This window comes from Pithys albifrons, chromosome 2 (assembly GCF_047495875.1).
Source record: "Pithys albifrons albifrons isolate INPA30051 chromosome 2, PitAlb_v1, whole genome shotgun sequence".
NCBI classification, from domain to species: domain Eukaryota; kingdom Metazoa; phylum Chordata; class Aves; order Passeriformes; family Thamnophilidae; genus Pithys; species Pithys albifrons.
The window spans coordinates 89,153,892-89,166,604 of NC_092459.1; the positions used below are offsets into that span (position 1 = coordinate 89,153,892).

The 12,713-nt window shown below is 38.1% G+C and overlaps 1 protein-coding gene across 1 annotated transcript in view; it reads right to left on the bottom strand.

Moving 5' to 3' along the window:
- Window positions 1-1,428: 1,428 nt before the first annotated feature.
- Window positions 1,429-12,713, bottom strand: part of SOCS5 (suppressor of cytokine signaling 5) — a 35,053-nt gene continuing 23,768 nt past the window's right edge. The window contains exons 2-3 of the mRNA XM_071577149.1: window positions 9,885-9,976; window positions 1,429-7,276 (exon numbers count right to left, since the gene is read on the bottom strand). Of these exons, the coding sequence (XP_071433250.1) occupies window positions 5,654-7,264 (1,611 nt within the window). The 5' untranslated portion in view covers window positions 7,265-7,276; window positions 9,885-9,976 and the 3' untranslated portion in view covers window positions 1,429-5,653. The remainder of the gene's footprint in view (window positions 7,277-9,884; window positions 9,977-12,713) is intronic.

The following is a 12,713-nucleotide window of genomic DNA, read 5'->3' on the forward strand; positions in this document are numbered from 1 at the left end:
AGTTGTTTGTAAGAATGAAGGCTTCTGATAGGAAGGTTTATAGTGCAATCTGAGTTAATTTGTGCCCACAGTGTCATTATTCATTTTCCCAAAACAGTGTAAATGTAATTGTGTAGGAATTTGCAATCTTTGTGAAGATATCACAAAGCAGTGCTTATACAGCTGGTGACTACATAGATTCAACTTTAATATAACCCTTCAAGCTTTTTCAAAACTACAAGTAGGAAAGCAAGAAGTGACAAAGCAGCCAAGTGCTTCTGTATCTTCCAAACACTACTAAAACTCTCAGGGCTCTAAGAAGTTGACATACCTTATCGCACAGGAAGCACACGGTGTTCAGTTTAACAGCTGCTCAGAGAAGAACAAAATCTAATTCTGCTTCCTCCTTGCCAATGTGCCACCAAGTTACAGCTCCTGCTGAAAAGTCAGGGAGGTTGCTTTACTCCAGACAAGCAAGTTCAGATATGTTTCTGCTTGTCAGTGTAGCTGTGTGCTTAACATGGAAATTTGTAACACGAGCTGTATCACACAGAGTTACAGACTTGTTTTCCTACTGAAAACAAGAAAGGGTCAAGCACCAGGAGCTTCAGCTCATAAATACATTGTGTTGGCCCTAGAGAAGCCAGCTGGGAACAGCTGTAGCCTTAATGCAAATTTACAGAGTTAACACTTCTGCTTCAAAAGCATACACACAATCGTGACCTTGATAACAATAAATACAGTATCAGGTTAACATCCTGTTGATAGACAATTTTTGTAAATGGAATATTTTATGAAAATAAGAAACGGCAATGCTTCATTGAAATGACAGATATAATTTGCTTCTTGAAACAAGTACTCTTAGTCTGGCAACATGCAAGCAAATTAAGTAAAAGCACCAGATTTCTTTTCAGTCTTTAAATGATTGTAAGGTTAAAGTCATCAAACGGTTGTTTGGATTTTTTTTTCTTTTTGAAAGAGTCTTATGACAGTGAGAGGGGGAAAACTCATAAAAAGTGTCTTCAAGAGATCCTTACCTCATTGCAATACATTTACTTTATATATATTGCCATAAAAACATCAAGCCTTTTTCTTTTCAAGGCCCTCATCAGTAGCATTTTCAATTAAAAAAAAAAAAGCTACATTCAGACATCTTAAGTCAACTGCATTTGGCAGATACAAACCATAGTCAAGCTAAATGATTCTTTGTACATCAATACTGCAACAAGGGAGAGCAATTAGCAGTGCTATACCATGCTCTATAGGAGTTAACACCTTAAAAGCCAACTAATTTGATTTCTGTCAATTAAAAAAAAACAACCAAACAAACAATTATGAAAAAACCTCGCTTGGTCACAGCCCAGAGACAACTGTTTAGGCAAGTGTGACAATAGCAGGAAAACACACACCAATCAACTGGTCATAATATATAAATACAGAAGATGAAGATACAAATAAAATAGTCCTTTTATTTGCAAAGCATGCCATGCACAGATAGAAAATTGAGAAATTTTAGAATTCCAATATATCAGTGCTCACCATATTGGTGTACTTCAGTAGCGTCTAAAAAAAATCATGAATGAAAACATGCTAAGAGGCAGCTTATTAACATATAAAAATATATATGCTAGATTCCTGCAGACTAAAGTTTGGCACATAGGTACTCATTTCATAACAGTAGTTTAGGAAAATGAGGCTCAAAAGCACTTTCATAATTTTAAATGTTAATGGTTTTAAAAGGAGAGACATTGCTACTTTAGAATCAACTAAGATTCAGTTCATATTTTTCCATTAAATACTATATTTCAAGATAGATTTGAAAAATGACTCCTGCAGATACATCTCTCTGGTACTTCTGACATGACAGCTTCTCTCTCTTACATGCAACTTTGCAGCAGAGACAAGCTTTGCAGCATTCTGCAAATATTTTGGCTTGCACATGGATACTAAAGCAAACAGTTTTTTTATCACAGAAATTCAGAATCTTTGCTTGTTTCTATGCAGCACAGAATCTTAAAAGTAAATATGGACTTCAGTGACTGTCAGGATGACATCGAAAAGGCTTGACTTCATCTTACCAAATATTGTGAATACACAGGCACATCTTTCAAAGACACTGTGCTTCTGATTTAAAGACTATAATTTTGTAAGCAACAAGTCTTCAAATACACATAGAATTTAAACGTACATAAATGCAAAACACAGATTTGTAACTTATTTTCTTCAGAAATTCCATTCTGACAAGTAGATTATCTGGACAAGTGTCTACTTGCCTTGAGAGTATTTTCAAGAGTTATGCCTTTACAACCTATAAACACCAACTCACAGACCCTCCTATATACTCAAAATACAGTGTACTTTCTTTGCTCCAATTCCATGGGGACATAAAGTATCTTTGTAAGATTTCTCACAAACCCATCCTATGGAGTAAGCCCTTTCTGCAGAAATGAGGATCGCCTCAAAAGAACACTTCACAGGACTGAGGCTCAAAATCTCAGTATCTATCATGTCACCAAATTAGATCAGAATAATACAAACATACCTTATTACAAATCCTACTGTTAAATAAAAAATAAATCTGTGATTTGTGCACATCTGTAAGAAGACATGTAGAAGATTTTCTAAACCAAATCAGAAAGTCAAACAGAAACTGAGAAATCAACTATTTGCATTCTCCACATACTAGCATGTTAGTGCCTTTAGAACTGAAAATACAATAATTCAGAAATACACTGGAACTTGAGTGGTCAACACTCAGGTCCATTCTAACTTAAAAAGTGATTCATTTTAGCTTAGCCACATTAGCAAATTATTCTGTATATTTCAGTGAAGCAAAGCTTTAAAAAATTGTAGAGAAATAGATCATTCCTTTTTTGTGTGTTTTAAGGGAACAATAAATCTCTCCATAAAGATTATTTACACAAATGCAAGAGCAAACTTTCGGAGATAAGGGTTTGGGGTTTTTATTTTTTCTTTCTCCAAGGATTCCACTACATGATAAAAAATTAAATGAATGTGTATTCCTGACCACATTGACAATGTCACAGCTAGTTTATGACAAGCAACTGCAACAGGTGTAAACAAAAAACAGGTCCCTACGCTGGGACAAAGCTTGGTTGCAGGCTGACTGTATGACACCAGTATTGAAAGCAAGATTTTAAGTAAACTCATCTGGCATTCAGATCCGATTGAGGGAACAGTGAGAACGACACAGTGAAGGTACACTTAGGTGCAATTTCATGCTGGTGAATTTTTCCTCTTTTTATGCTTAGAGCAGATTTTAAACCAGGAGTTGCATATCCAATGACACACATACAATTCAAAACTTAAGAGACCATTAGCACAGTTGTACACATAATTACATAAACTTAGTATTTACATATTCTAAACAAAGTTCCATTTTAACAGTTGAAGTCTTTTAACACATGAAAGAAGATAATCTACTACAAAGAATGCATAACGGGATCACAAATTTTCCACAAGCGCATAAACACGTTTTAAAGTGCTTTCTGGGTGCTTCAGATTAACCCCTCGCAGTACGACCTTTTATGTAGTGCTGTTCCAGTCATTACAAAATTATTAAAATCATTCCTCTTCAGGTGCATTGTGAGTTCAGGAAAAATGACAACACTGCTGATGTAAAAGTTTTAAGCTCTACCAACATAAACATATACATTACTTAAGTTCAGATGAAGTTGTCAAATACTTTGGTTTATCATAGCTTGGGATAAATATTTGATAGAACAAAAATTGCACCTCTCCACTCGTAATTTTTTTTTTTACTATAAAAATACCCCAACATAAATTGACAGTATTCTTTGGTAAAAACAGGACATTTGGCCAGTTTGTGTGTACATCTATTTATTAAAATAGCCTAAATGTGAACAAATGCCACTGCTGTACTGTCAATTTACAGGAATAACTATTCCTTGCTCAGTGGGGAGTATCAAAATATTAACTGTAGCAGTTCGCTATATAACAAGCTGAAACACCTTCAGCAACCATTACAGGGGATCAATAATGTTTCAGAACATTTCTCGCTTAACATTTATCCTTTACGTTACAAAAACCTGTAAAATGCTCTATGCCTGCAGACAAGTCTGTAACTTTGCAGTGACTACAGAAACATTATTTGATGGTGTACACTGTCAAGTTTCTGTAACAAAAGCCAGGGGTACGGTGTGCTGACCATTCAACTGCACAGTGCTTGTGCATTACCTATACTAAGAAAAGCCTATTAAAAATTCAATTAACTGCTACAAGTTACGTGAATATATAAAAACAGAGCAGATATACAACACTGAACATACTGTACTTTATTAGCACAAAGAGCCAGAACAAGGCACAGCAAGCAGAAAAATACATCAATAGAAGGGTTAGTGTAGCATACAAGAATAACGTTTATTGTACTTGCAGCCGAAGTGTTCCCTACCTCGCACAGGTCACTGCTGTAGAGAAGTAAGAAATAACGTACTGTAGCAGCTGGTAAAGAAACTAGGGAGCACTCATAATTGGTACAAAACATTAAACAGGGGTCAGGGCATTCCAACAAAATTTTAGTGCAAAATGTCTAAGACAGAACTACTTTAAGTTCCATCTCCAATTAAATAAGCAAACAGAAGTTAGAATCTTGTTTCTAAGTAATCTGTTGAAACTATAATCAGTGCATATTACTTGAAAACATTTTTAAAAGCGCAAATGGAAAGATATTTACAAATAAAGTGTAACAGTACCTTTGAAATCTGACACTTGTTTCAGGTATGTCAGATTTTGTACTCTCTGATTATAATAATTCAACCACTTGTCATGTACTCTGTAAAAATATCAGTCGACTTTAAATAATTAAACATTCCTTTTCTTGTCACTGTTACCTTCCATTGTAAGTTACTAGCAGTCAGGCCTCCAAATTCTGTTTTAGAAAAAACCCACAACCTTATGTTTTATGGCAATAGTCTAATCTTGTGTCCTGCAACTCAAGCAGCAATTCACACTGGAAGGTATTTTTAACTGCCCAAGACAGTATTACTTTTTGCTAACAATGCCACTTAAATCTCCAAGTGTTTATAATAGAATTACAGTACTGAGCAGGCATATTCAAGTCTTAATGATTAGGAAACCTTATACACTGTGAAAAGCATGATTCATCTGTTACCATCAAGGCCCCATTAACTCTTAATGGATTGCTTCTAATGAACTGCTCTTCATCAAAAGAAAGTATTCACCAGTATTTGGAAACATGTTTGTGAGCAAAATTAGTACTCTGAGCAGTGGAAAGTTTTCAAGAAGAGAATTTTTTAAAAATACTTAAAATATTAGCAAAAATGCTTTTCTGATAAAGCCTTTCTTTATTAGCATTACATGAATGCCCCATGGAAAATGCCTCATAGTTTCTTCATCCAATTACTACAGCTCTAAAAGGGAAACAAAATATTTAGATATTAGCAAAAATATTTTCATTAGGCCTTAATGAAAAACGTGCAGAATTTGTCTGCTTATTGTTTCCAAGAGGCATCACAACTTAGTTTGATTAACAGCAGGCAGCATCTGACAGGATACTAACACTTAGCTTAAATAGGGTATTGCAGAAAAGCTAGACGTTGTCGGTGCGCTTGCTGAAGTTAAACTGTAATACACAAAAAAAAAGCATGTTCCAGAAGCTTATTTTGATTTCCATTTACTTTGTTTTTATAGGTTCCCGCTCCAGCCATCGCACCCTGACTTTTTGTTTATAGTGATACTCCTTTAGAAAGTCTTGCAACATTGAGGGTAGAGGAAGGTCATCAATCCCATCATACGTAGTGCACCTGCAGATTACTGCCCGGCAGATATACTGCAGACTAAAGGGGAAGGTCCTGTTCAGAGATACAGTAAGCAATGGTTCAAAGAACATGCAAGAGCTGGGGTCTTTGTAGTGTTCCAGGAGCCCTGTGACAGTGGAGGAGTGAAACACACAGGGATCGTGGGCATCGAAGCTGAAGTTGTGGTTCCACTGCTCGATGCGTGCGTGCAGTGAGCGGTTGTAGCGACGGAAGCTCACAGAGAAGAGGTAGTCCTCCTGCGCAGAGTCCCTGAGCAAAAAGGTGCCTTCGGGTTTACCCTCCAGAAGTGCTTCCGCTTCATAGCGGTCCATCACCCCCCAGTAACAGGGGTTACCTGTGATCTGAAGCAAGTCTGGCACGAGGCAGTGGATGTAATCGATCTGAGTATGCACTTTCCAAGCCCCCTGCCTGCTGATATGGCCATGGCTCTCTCCAGACATCTGACGCTGCTTCTGCCTGCGCGACTGCAGGCAAAGTGTTGTCGTGTCCTCTTCGGAGTCACAGTTCCCTGGAGGTGTTACAGTTTTGTCCCCAGTCAGCTCAGTCATACCAGGGGCTAACTTTGGTCCCAGTTTATACAATGGATTAACTTGTGCTGTAGCTTCAAAAGTATGTATTTGGGCATTGGGAGGGGGATCAACCCCTTCTTCAATACTAAGTCTACGTCTCTCTCTGAGCCTGTCTTCTTCATCTTCTGTGGAAACCAAGGAAGGATCAAAAGTGTCAAAGAAAGTTGAATGAGGACTCACAGGCGCTGTGTGTTGTTTAATCAGATGCCACTTCTGAGCCAGATCTGAGCCTGCAGGAAAAGGGCATTTCTCAAGCATTAGTTCAGAGAGATGGATCTTTCTTTTGTTAGAAAACAGAGGTTTGGACTGTTTGCTGTAAGTTCTCATGGGAAAACACAGCCCAACAGTATCTTGCAGACGCTGTCGCAGAGAACGGCTCCCGACTGTCCTGCTGGATACTGCATCCATGTCATGGACTGAGCTCACCCCGTACCTTCTCTCTCTCCTCTGCAAACCACTTCGTGTTCGACCAAACCTTTTTTCAGTATCCAAGGAGCTCTGGGTTTTGGTAGAGCAGGAATGCTTCTTCTTCCCGCCCCAAGGAGCGTGCCGAGAATAAGAGTCCCTTCGAGCCAGCCTGGCTCCTGTGGTGACACACGAGTCATTCTCTTTCTCAAGGCTTATTTCAACAACCTGAGGAATCTCTGTGACACAGTTTTGGTTCCGCCTTGCTGAATTCTTTGAAGGACTTAAACCTAATTGCAAAGCAATGTTTTCTCTCAAAGGGCTGCTGGGTTGTTGTTGACTCAAATCAGTTATCTGGATAGCTTTCTCTTTAGCAGATGAGCAATTATTGGAGTTCACAATTATATTTTCATTTTGGCTTCCACTCTCGTGACTAAAGAGGTTCTGGCACCTGTATTTTAAATTGTTCCACATCTTTCCCACTTTATCCATGGATTATGTTATCTAAATTCAAAAGGAGAAGAAATATTAAAATAAAAATATAATTTAAACTCATGAGAATATATCTTCATTTATGAATTAAGTTACAGACACAAGTTGACGTAACTGAACACACAACATTTGAAAAAGTGCCTTAGTCTTTGTAGGGTTATGGGGAAGTGACATGCATTACACCACTTGGGTGTTTAGAAAAATCACCATAAAGAAAATTTGGGGAAATTACAAACATTTTATTTACAAGTAGGCCCTCCCATTTTTCTGTAGGCACGTAGGTAGGTCTGCATAGTTGTATTTGATGGACAGGAAATACAGAGTCCAAAGTTCTTCCTTTTAGGAAGAATTTGTAAGTGATATGCAAGGTGTGACTCCCTGATAAACTTCCAATAAGCAGCAGTAAAACAAATCCTGAATAAAAACTGTTCAAGTCACTCCAAACCATTGGAGTAGTTATGAAAATGCAACAACTGCACTGCAAATATTAAGATATGTCATCTCAAAGGAAAAGCTCCAGCTGCAGGTCAGATAAATTCCACGCTATAACTTGTCAAGATAAAAAAAAATAGCACAAAAAAAGAAATCTAGGAGAAAAAAACCCACATTCATCATTCTTAGATGAGCCAATCACCAAGAGACAATTTTAGAATTATAAAGTCCCTGATACATTAATATCAGCCATTTGAAACAACTGAAAAAAACCCAACCAACCAATGGTTTGGCTTTGCTATGAAGATATAAATGAATGAAAGATCCCAAGGAGCTTTTCTATCTTTAGTAAGAACACCTAAAAAGAAAGCAGGTCCACAGCAGAAACGTGATGACAGTGAATCATGAAGATATAGGAAAAAGATAAAAATATTAGCAGTACATATTTTGAAACTACATCTTTAGAAACAGACTTTGATAATTGAAACAAGACTGGCAAAAACAAAGGAATGCCCTAGGACAGAGAGAAACAGGCTAATTCTGTAATAAAAAAGTCAGGCAATGCCAAGCTAAATTAGATCTAATTAAGTTCTGAGAGAAGTGCTAAACTTAAAGGACTAAAACATGTCATCTTATCTAATTTAACTCTTCATGGAATCTGCTCTGTTCTTTGGAAACCCTATTTTGAAGCAACACTCCTCTGTTGCTGCAACTCTTTTCTGTTCACAACTGGAGTGGAATCAGAAGCAGCACTTGAATGCACCAGGGCTCATGAAATAAGCCCTAGTGCATTCAAGCACTAGGACAATAAGCAAGTAAACAATATTCCAGCAGTACAGCCTAAAAGCCCCTTAAGACAAAAGCACATCTGTAAGGCCAGGACTTTACAGCAGAATCAACTAAGACTGGTGAAGAGTCAGAGGCATCATTTACATGAGAAACATGAATCATAAAATCATAGAATGGATTGGGTTGGAAAAGACCTCCGAGATCATCAAGTCCAACCCTTGGTCCAACTCCAGTCCATTTACCAGATCATGGCACTCAGTGCCACGTCCAATCTCAGTTTAAAAACCTCCAGGGATGGGGAATCCACCACCTCTCTGGGCAGCCCATTCCAATGCCTGATTACTCTCTCTGGAAAGAATTTTTTTCTGATATCCAACCTAAATTTCCCCTGGCAGAGCTTGAGCCCATGCCCTCTTGTCCTATTGCTGAGTGCCTGGGAGAAGAATGAATGCAGAAAGAATGAATGAATGAAAGCAGAATGAACGTGAAACACCTGCCTGCTACAGGATCAGAAAGCAAAATCTTTCTTCCTCACTCCACCATCAGATGATCCAGCAAACCCACCAGGCTAGGCATCCACATCCAACTGCACTAAATGAGACCTTAAGAATTTAGTGCAGATGAGGAAGGTGAGGGGGAAGCAGGGAAATCCAGCCTTAATAGCTCTGGAGCTCAGTGGTGCAAGTGACCTAAAATACAGTGCTAATGACAATCCCCACAAACCCAAATGGTTACTCAGGAAGGAGACACTTGCAGACCACAGTCACACCAGGAAGATATGTAAGCAAATGAGCAAGGAAGGCCTAATTAAAAAAAAATCCTAAATTTGTTTAGGTTTTTTTCCTGGAGTTTTCCGGATCAAGCTGAATGAGTTCTAGGAGCAGCAGGACTAAAAATGTCACATCACGTACACATTTGTAGGAACCATCCAACCACATATCCTGCCATCACAATAACCACAGCTGTTTGTGGTGTCTCAGAATATTCCTGCTGACCATGGGGGAGCTCCTGTTTGCTGGCTGCCAGCCTGTCTATACAGTATATGTAAGGTTGATTTCTACATTTTTTCCTCATGTTAAACACTTTTTTTGTCTTCCTTGTCAAATCAGGCTAGAAACTGTACACACCTTTGTGACAATGGAATGACTTTTCTAACCAAACAGTCATATGCTATTCAGCAGTGTCTTTTATTCTAAAATTGCTCTTTATTGCTCTTCCTTTGCACTATTAGTTTAAAATGTCTTAAGACTGTTAGATGAAAAAATGAAAAGAGCACCAATACAACCCTTCACCCACAAAGCCCCCACCACAGTGGCTTGACAGACTAATTTTCTACAGTTAAATTTAAAAGGTTAAGTACTTTTTGTCACACTCAAGAGAATTTAGATACATTTCTTACCCAGAAAAGGATACGAGTCACTGTGTCTTGTCTCAAGAATATACTTCAACATGAACTTGCTAGATTCCTTCTCTGAGTTGAGGACATGATTACTACAAATGGAAAAACAGAAATTTTGTTAGTTGTTAGAATACCTTTTAATTAAGATATTTACTGTTGGTCACTGATATCACAGGGATATTTTACTATTTATACCTGAAATGTGTGCATGGAACTGACTGCTCATTATCTACTTTTAATGCATACTAACAGACAAAAAGCTTCACAGAACTTTCTTTTTTATCCATTAAAAACATTTGTCACAGAGTCACAGGGAGGACCCTCAAATAAAACACATGACAACCAAGAGCAAAGCCACAGCACCTGGATCACTGAAGGGTCAGGCACAAAGGGCATACTCAGGCCTGTGAAATGATTTCCCCACATTTAGTCTCAAGTCCAAAGCAGTGGTGCCCAAGCTGGGGTTGGCAGTGTTGTCAGATCACCTCCTACTGTCTCTCTTCCTTGTTTCCAGCTGCTACATCACATCAAAAGGCAGCTAAAAATACACACTTTTCTAATATTACTTTTCCAGGTAAGCAACTGCTGTAGTCACCACAAGGATGTTCTATGATTGTGAGGCAAGAGCAATATGAACCATGATTCTAAAAATGGGAAAGTGGAATACAAGACAAGTTCTTTATTAAAAGAGTAGGTCAGCACTTCCCTAAAATAATCATCATTGTTTTTCAGAAATCCAAGAGGAGCTGAGGGATTTAGCATGCTCACACCACTGTTAGAAATCTAGCAGTAACAGAGCAGAGGAGAATAATTTGCTTCTCCATGCTAGAACCAAGCCCAGGAAGGCAGTAAAAGTTAACAGAAAACATTGGGACCTTATGTTAAAGCTGAACATGCAGAACAGGAAGAAAAATATTCACATGATGCATATGTACTAGAAAAAAAAGCTACGAGGTTGAGCAATCACTAGGTGAATTTTTAAAGTTAGTATTCCTAGGCAGAAAATCCAGAACAGTGTCAGAAAAGTAAAAAATAATATTAGTTTCCATTCACTCCTGGAAGCCCTAAAATGCTGAAACATTTTTAAAGTTAGCCCACACTACTGCTATTGAAAGATTCCATAAAAGGAACCTTTACAGAGAGCAACAGTTACAAGTATAAAATATTTGTACAAAACAAAGATTAAAGCAGAAGTACAGTTCTTTTGCAACTTTAACATATACCTTCATTTCTTTTTTTCTGCAATATGTTCCTAGCAAGCCTACAAACACAAGACAGTAAAACCTACTAGAACTGGTCGAGAGCAAGGCCTTAAGAGAGTAAATGGAAGGTAAAGCTGCTGGGATAAGGGCTATCCAATTTTCAACAAAGCCTTATTTAAACCACTAGGTTGTTCAGGCCTCTGAAGACACACCTACATTCCCAGTAAAACCAGTGATGTTGTTTTACTGGGCACAGGTGGTGAAGGAGCTGCATGCTAACCATTTTAACTCATTAACAATACAACAAAACCACATGGATGCTCATCTTGAAATGTCATGCTTAATGGCATTAAGTGTTATGTATCACTATTCTTCTCAGTTCTGCTCAGAAACATGAGCAGCCAATGCACCAGTTACCACATCACCATTGCTGGGCAATGACACGGCCTGGAAAAGCTGCCCAGGGGCTCCAGGAGGGAGTGGCTGCTTTGGGAACAGCCTTCCCTCATAGAAAAGGGTTTCTGGATTTTGGGTGCCTGTCTCAGTTAAACCTCCCAACTTTGTGTCAGAATAAAACTTGAGTCATAGGTAAAGTATTTAATATTCAATCCAGTAATTTTAAATTAGCTGAAATCAATGTGCAACAGATGTGGGTTCACAGGTTTCTTGTGGCAGCACTAAGCTTGACAAAATACAAACTGCTTCTGAACTGGATCTAAAGCCATCCCACTTTTACAAAGGAGCACTGCCAGTGGTTATTCTAGCCTAAACAGGAAACAGATTTCATTCCAGCAAAATCCACAAAGTGAATTCAATTACTTGTAGATTTTCTAAGAAAAAAATTCTTTAATTATTTTTCTAAGAAAAATAGAAGTTACACTAATGTTCCTGAAACAATCTCTTTAGAACTAAAATTAATTCTGCCTACTTCAAACTAGCATTAGTTATCTTTAAAAAAAAAGTGGTAATAGGTAGGTTACAGGGATTTCAGAAGCAATAAACAGTAGTATCTTAGGACTACATTCTCACTTGCAGTACATGTAGAGGCATTCAAAGCCACGAAGCTTGCCTGAGTGTAATCTTCAAGTATTCTGAGTGCACAAATAATGAGACTACAACGAGCTAGGAAAACCATTTGTGCAACACAATAAAGCAACAGTTACAACCTGTTTGTAGTCCTGAATACCACAAATTCAGAGAGAGTAATCAGGCATTGGAATGGGCTGCCCGGAGAGGTGGTGGATTCACCATCCCTAGAGATCTTTAAATGCAGATTGGACGTGGCGCTGAGTGCCATGATCTAGTAAATGAACTAGAGTTGGACCAAGGGTTGGACTCGATGATCTTGGAGGTCTTTTCCAACCCAATCGATTCTATGATTCTATGATTCTATATTAAAAGATTACTGTGAAAACTCAAGACTCTTTCCAGAAGTGTCACAAGATCTCTCTAGAGCTTTCACCTGTGACTTTCTACAAAGAATAGTCAAAGTCAAGATGTGCTCTGTCCTAACAATAATAGAATCAGAGTCACAATATATTCTGAGTTGGAAGGGATTCACAAGTATCAAGTCCAACTCCTGGCCCTGCACAGGATAGCCCCAAAAATCACAGAATCATAGAATCAA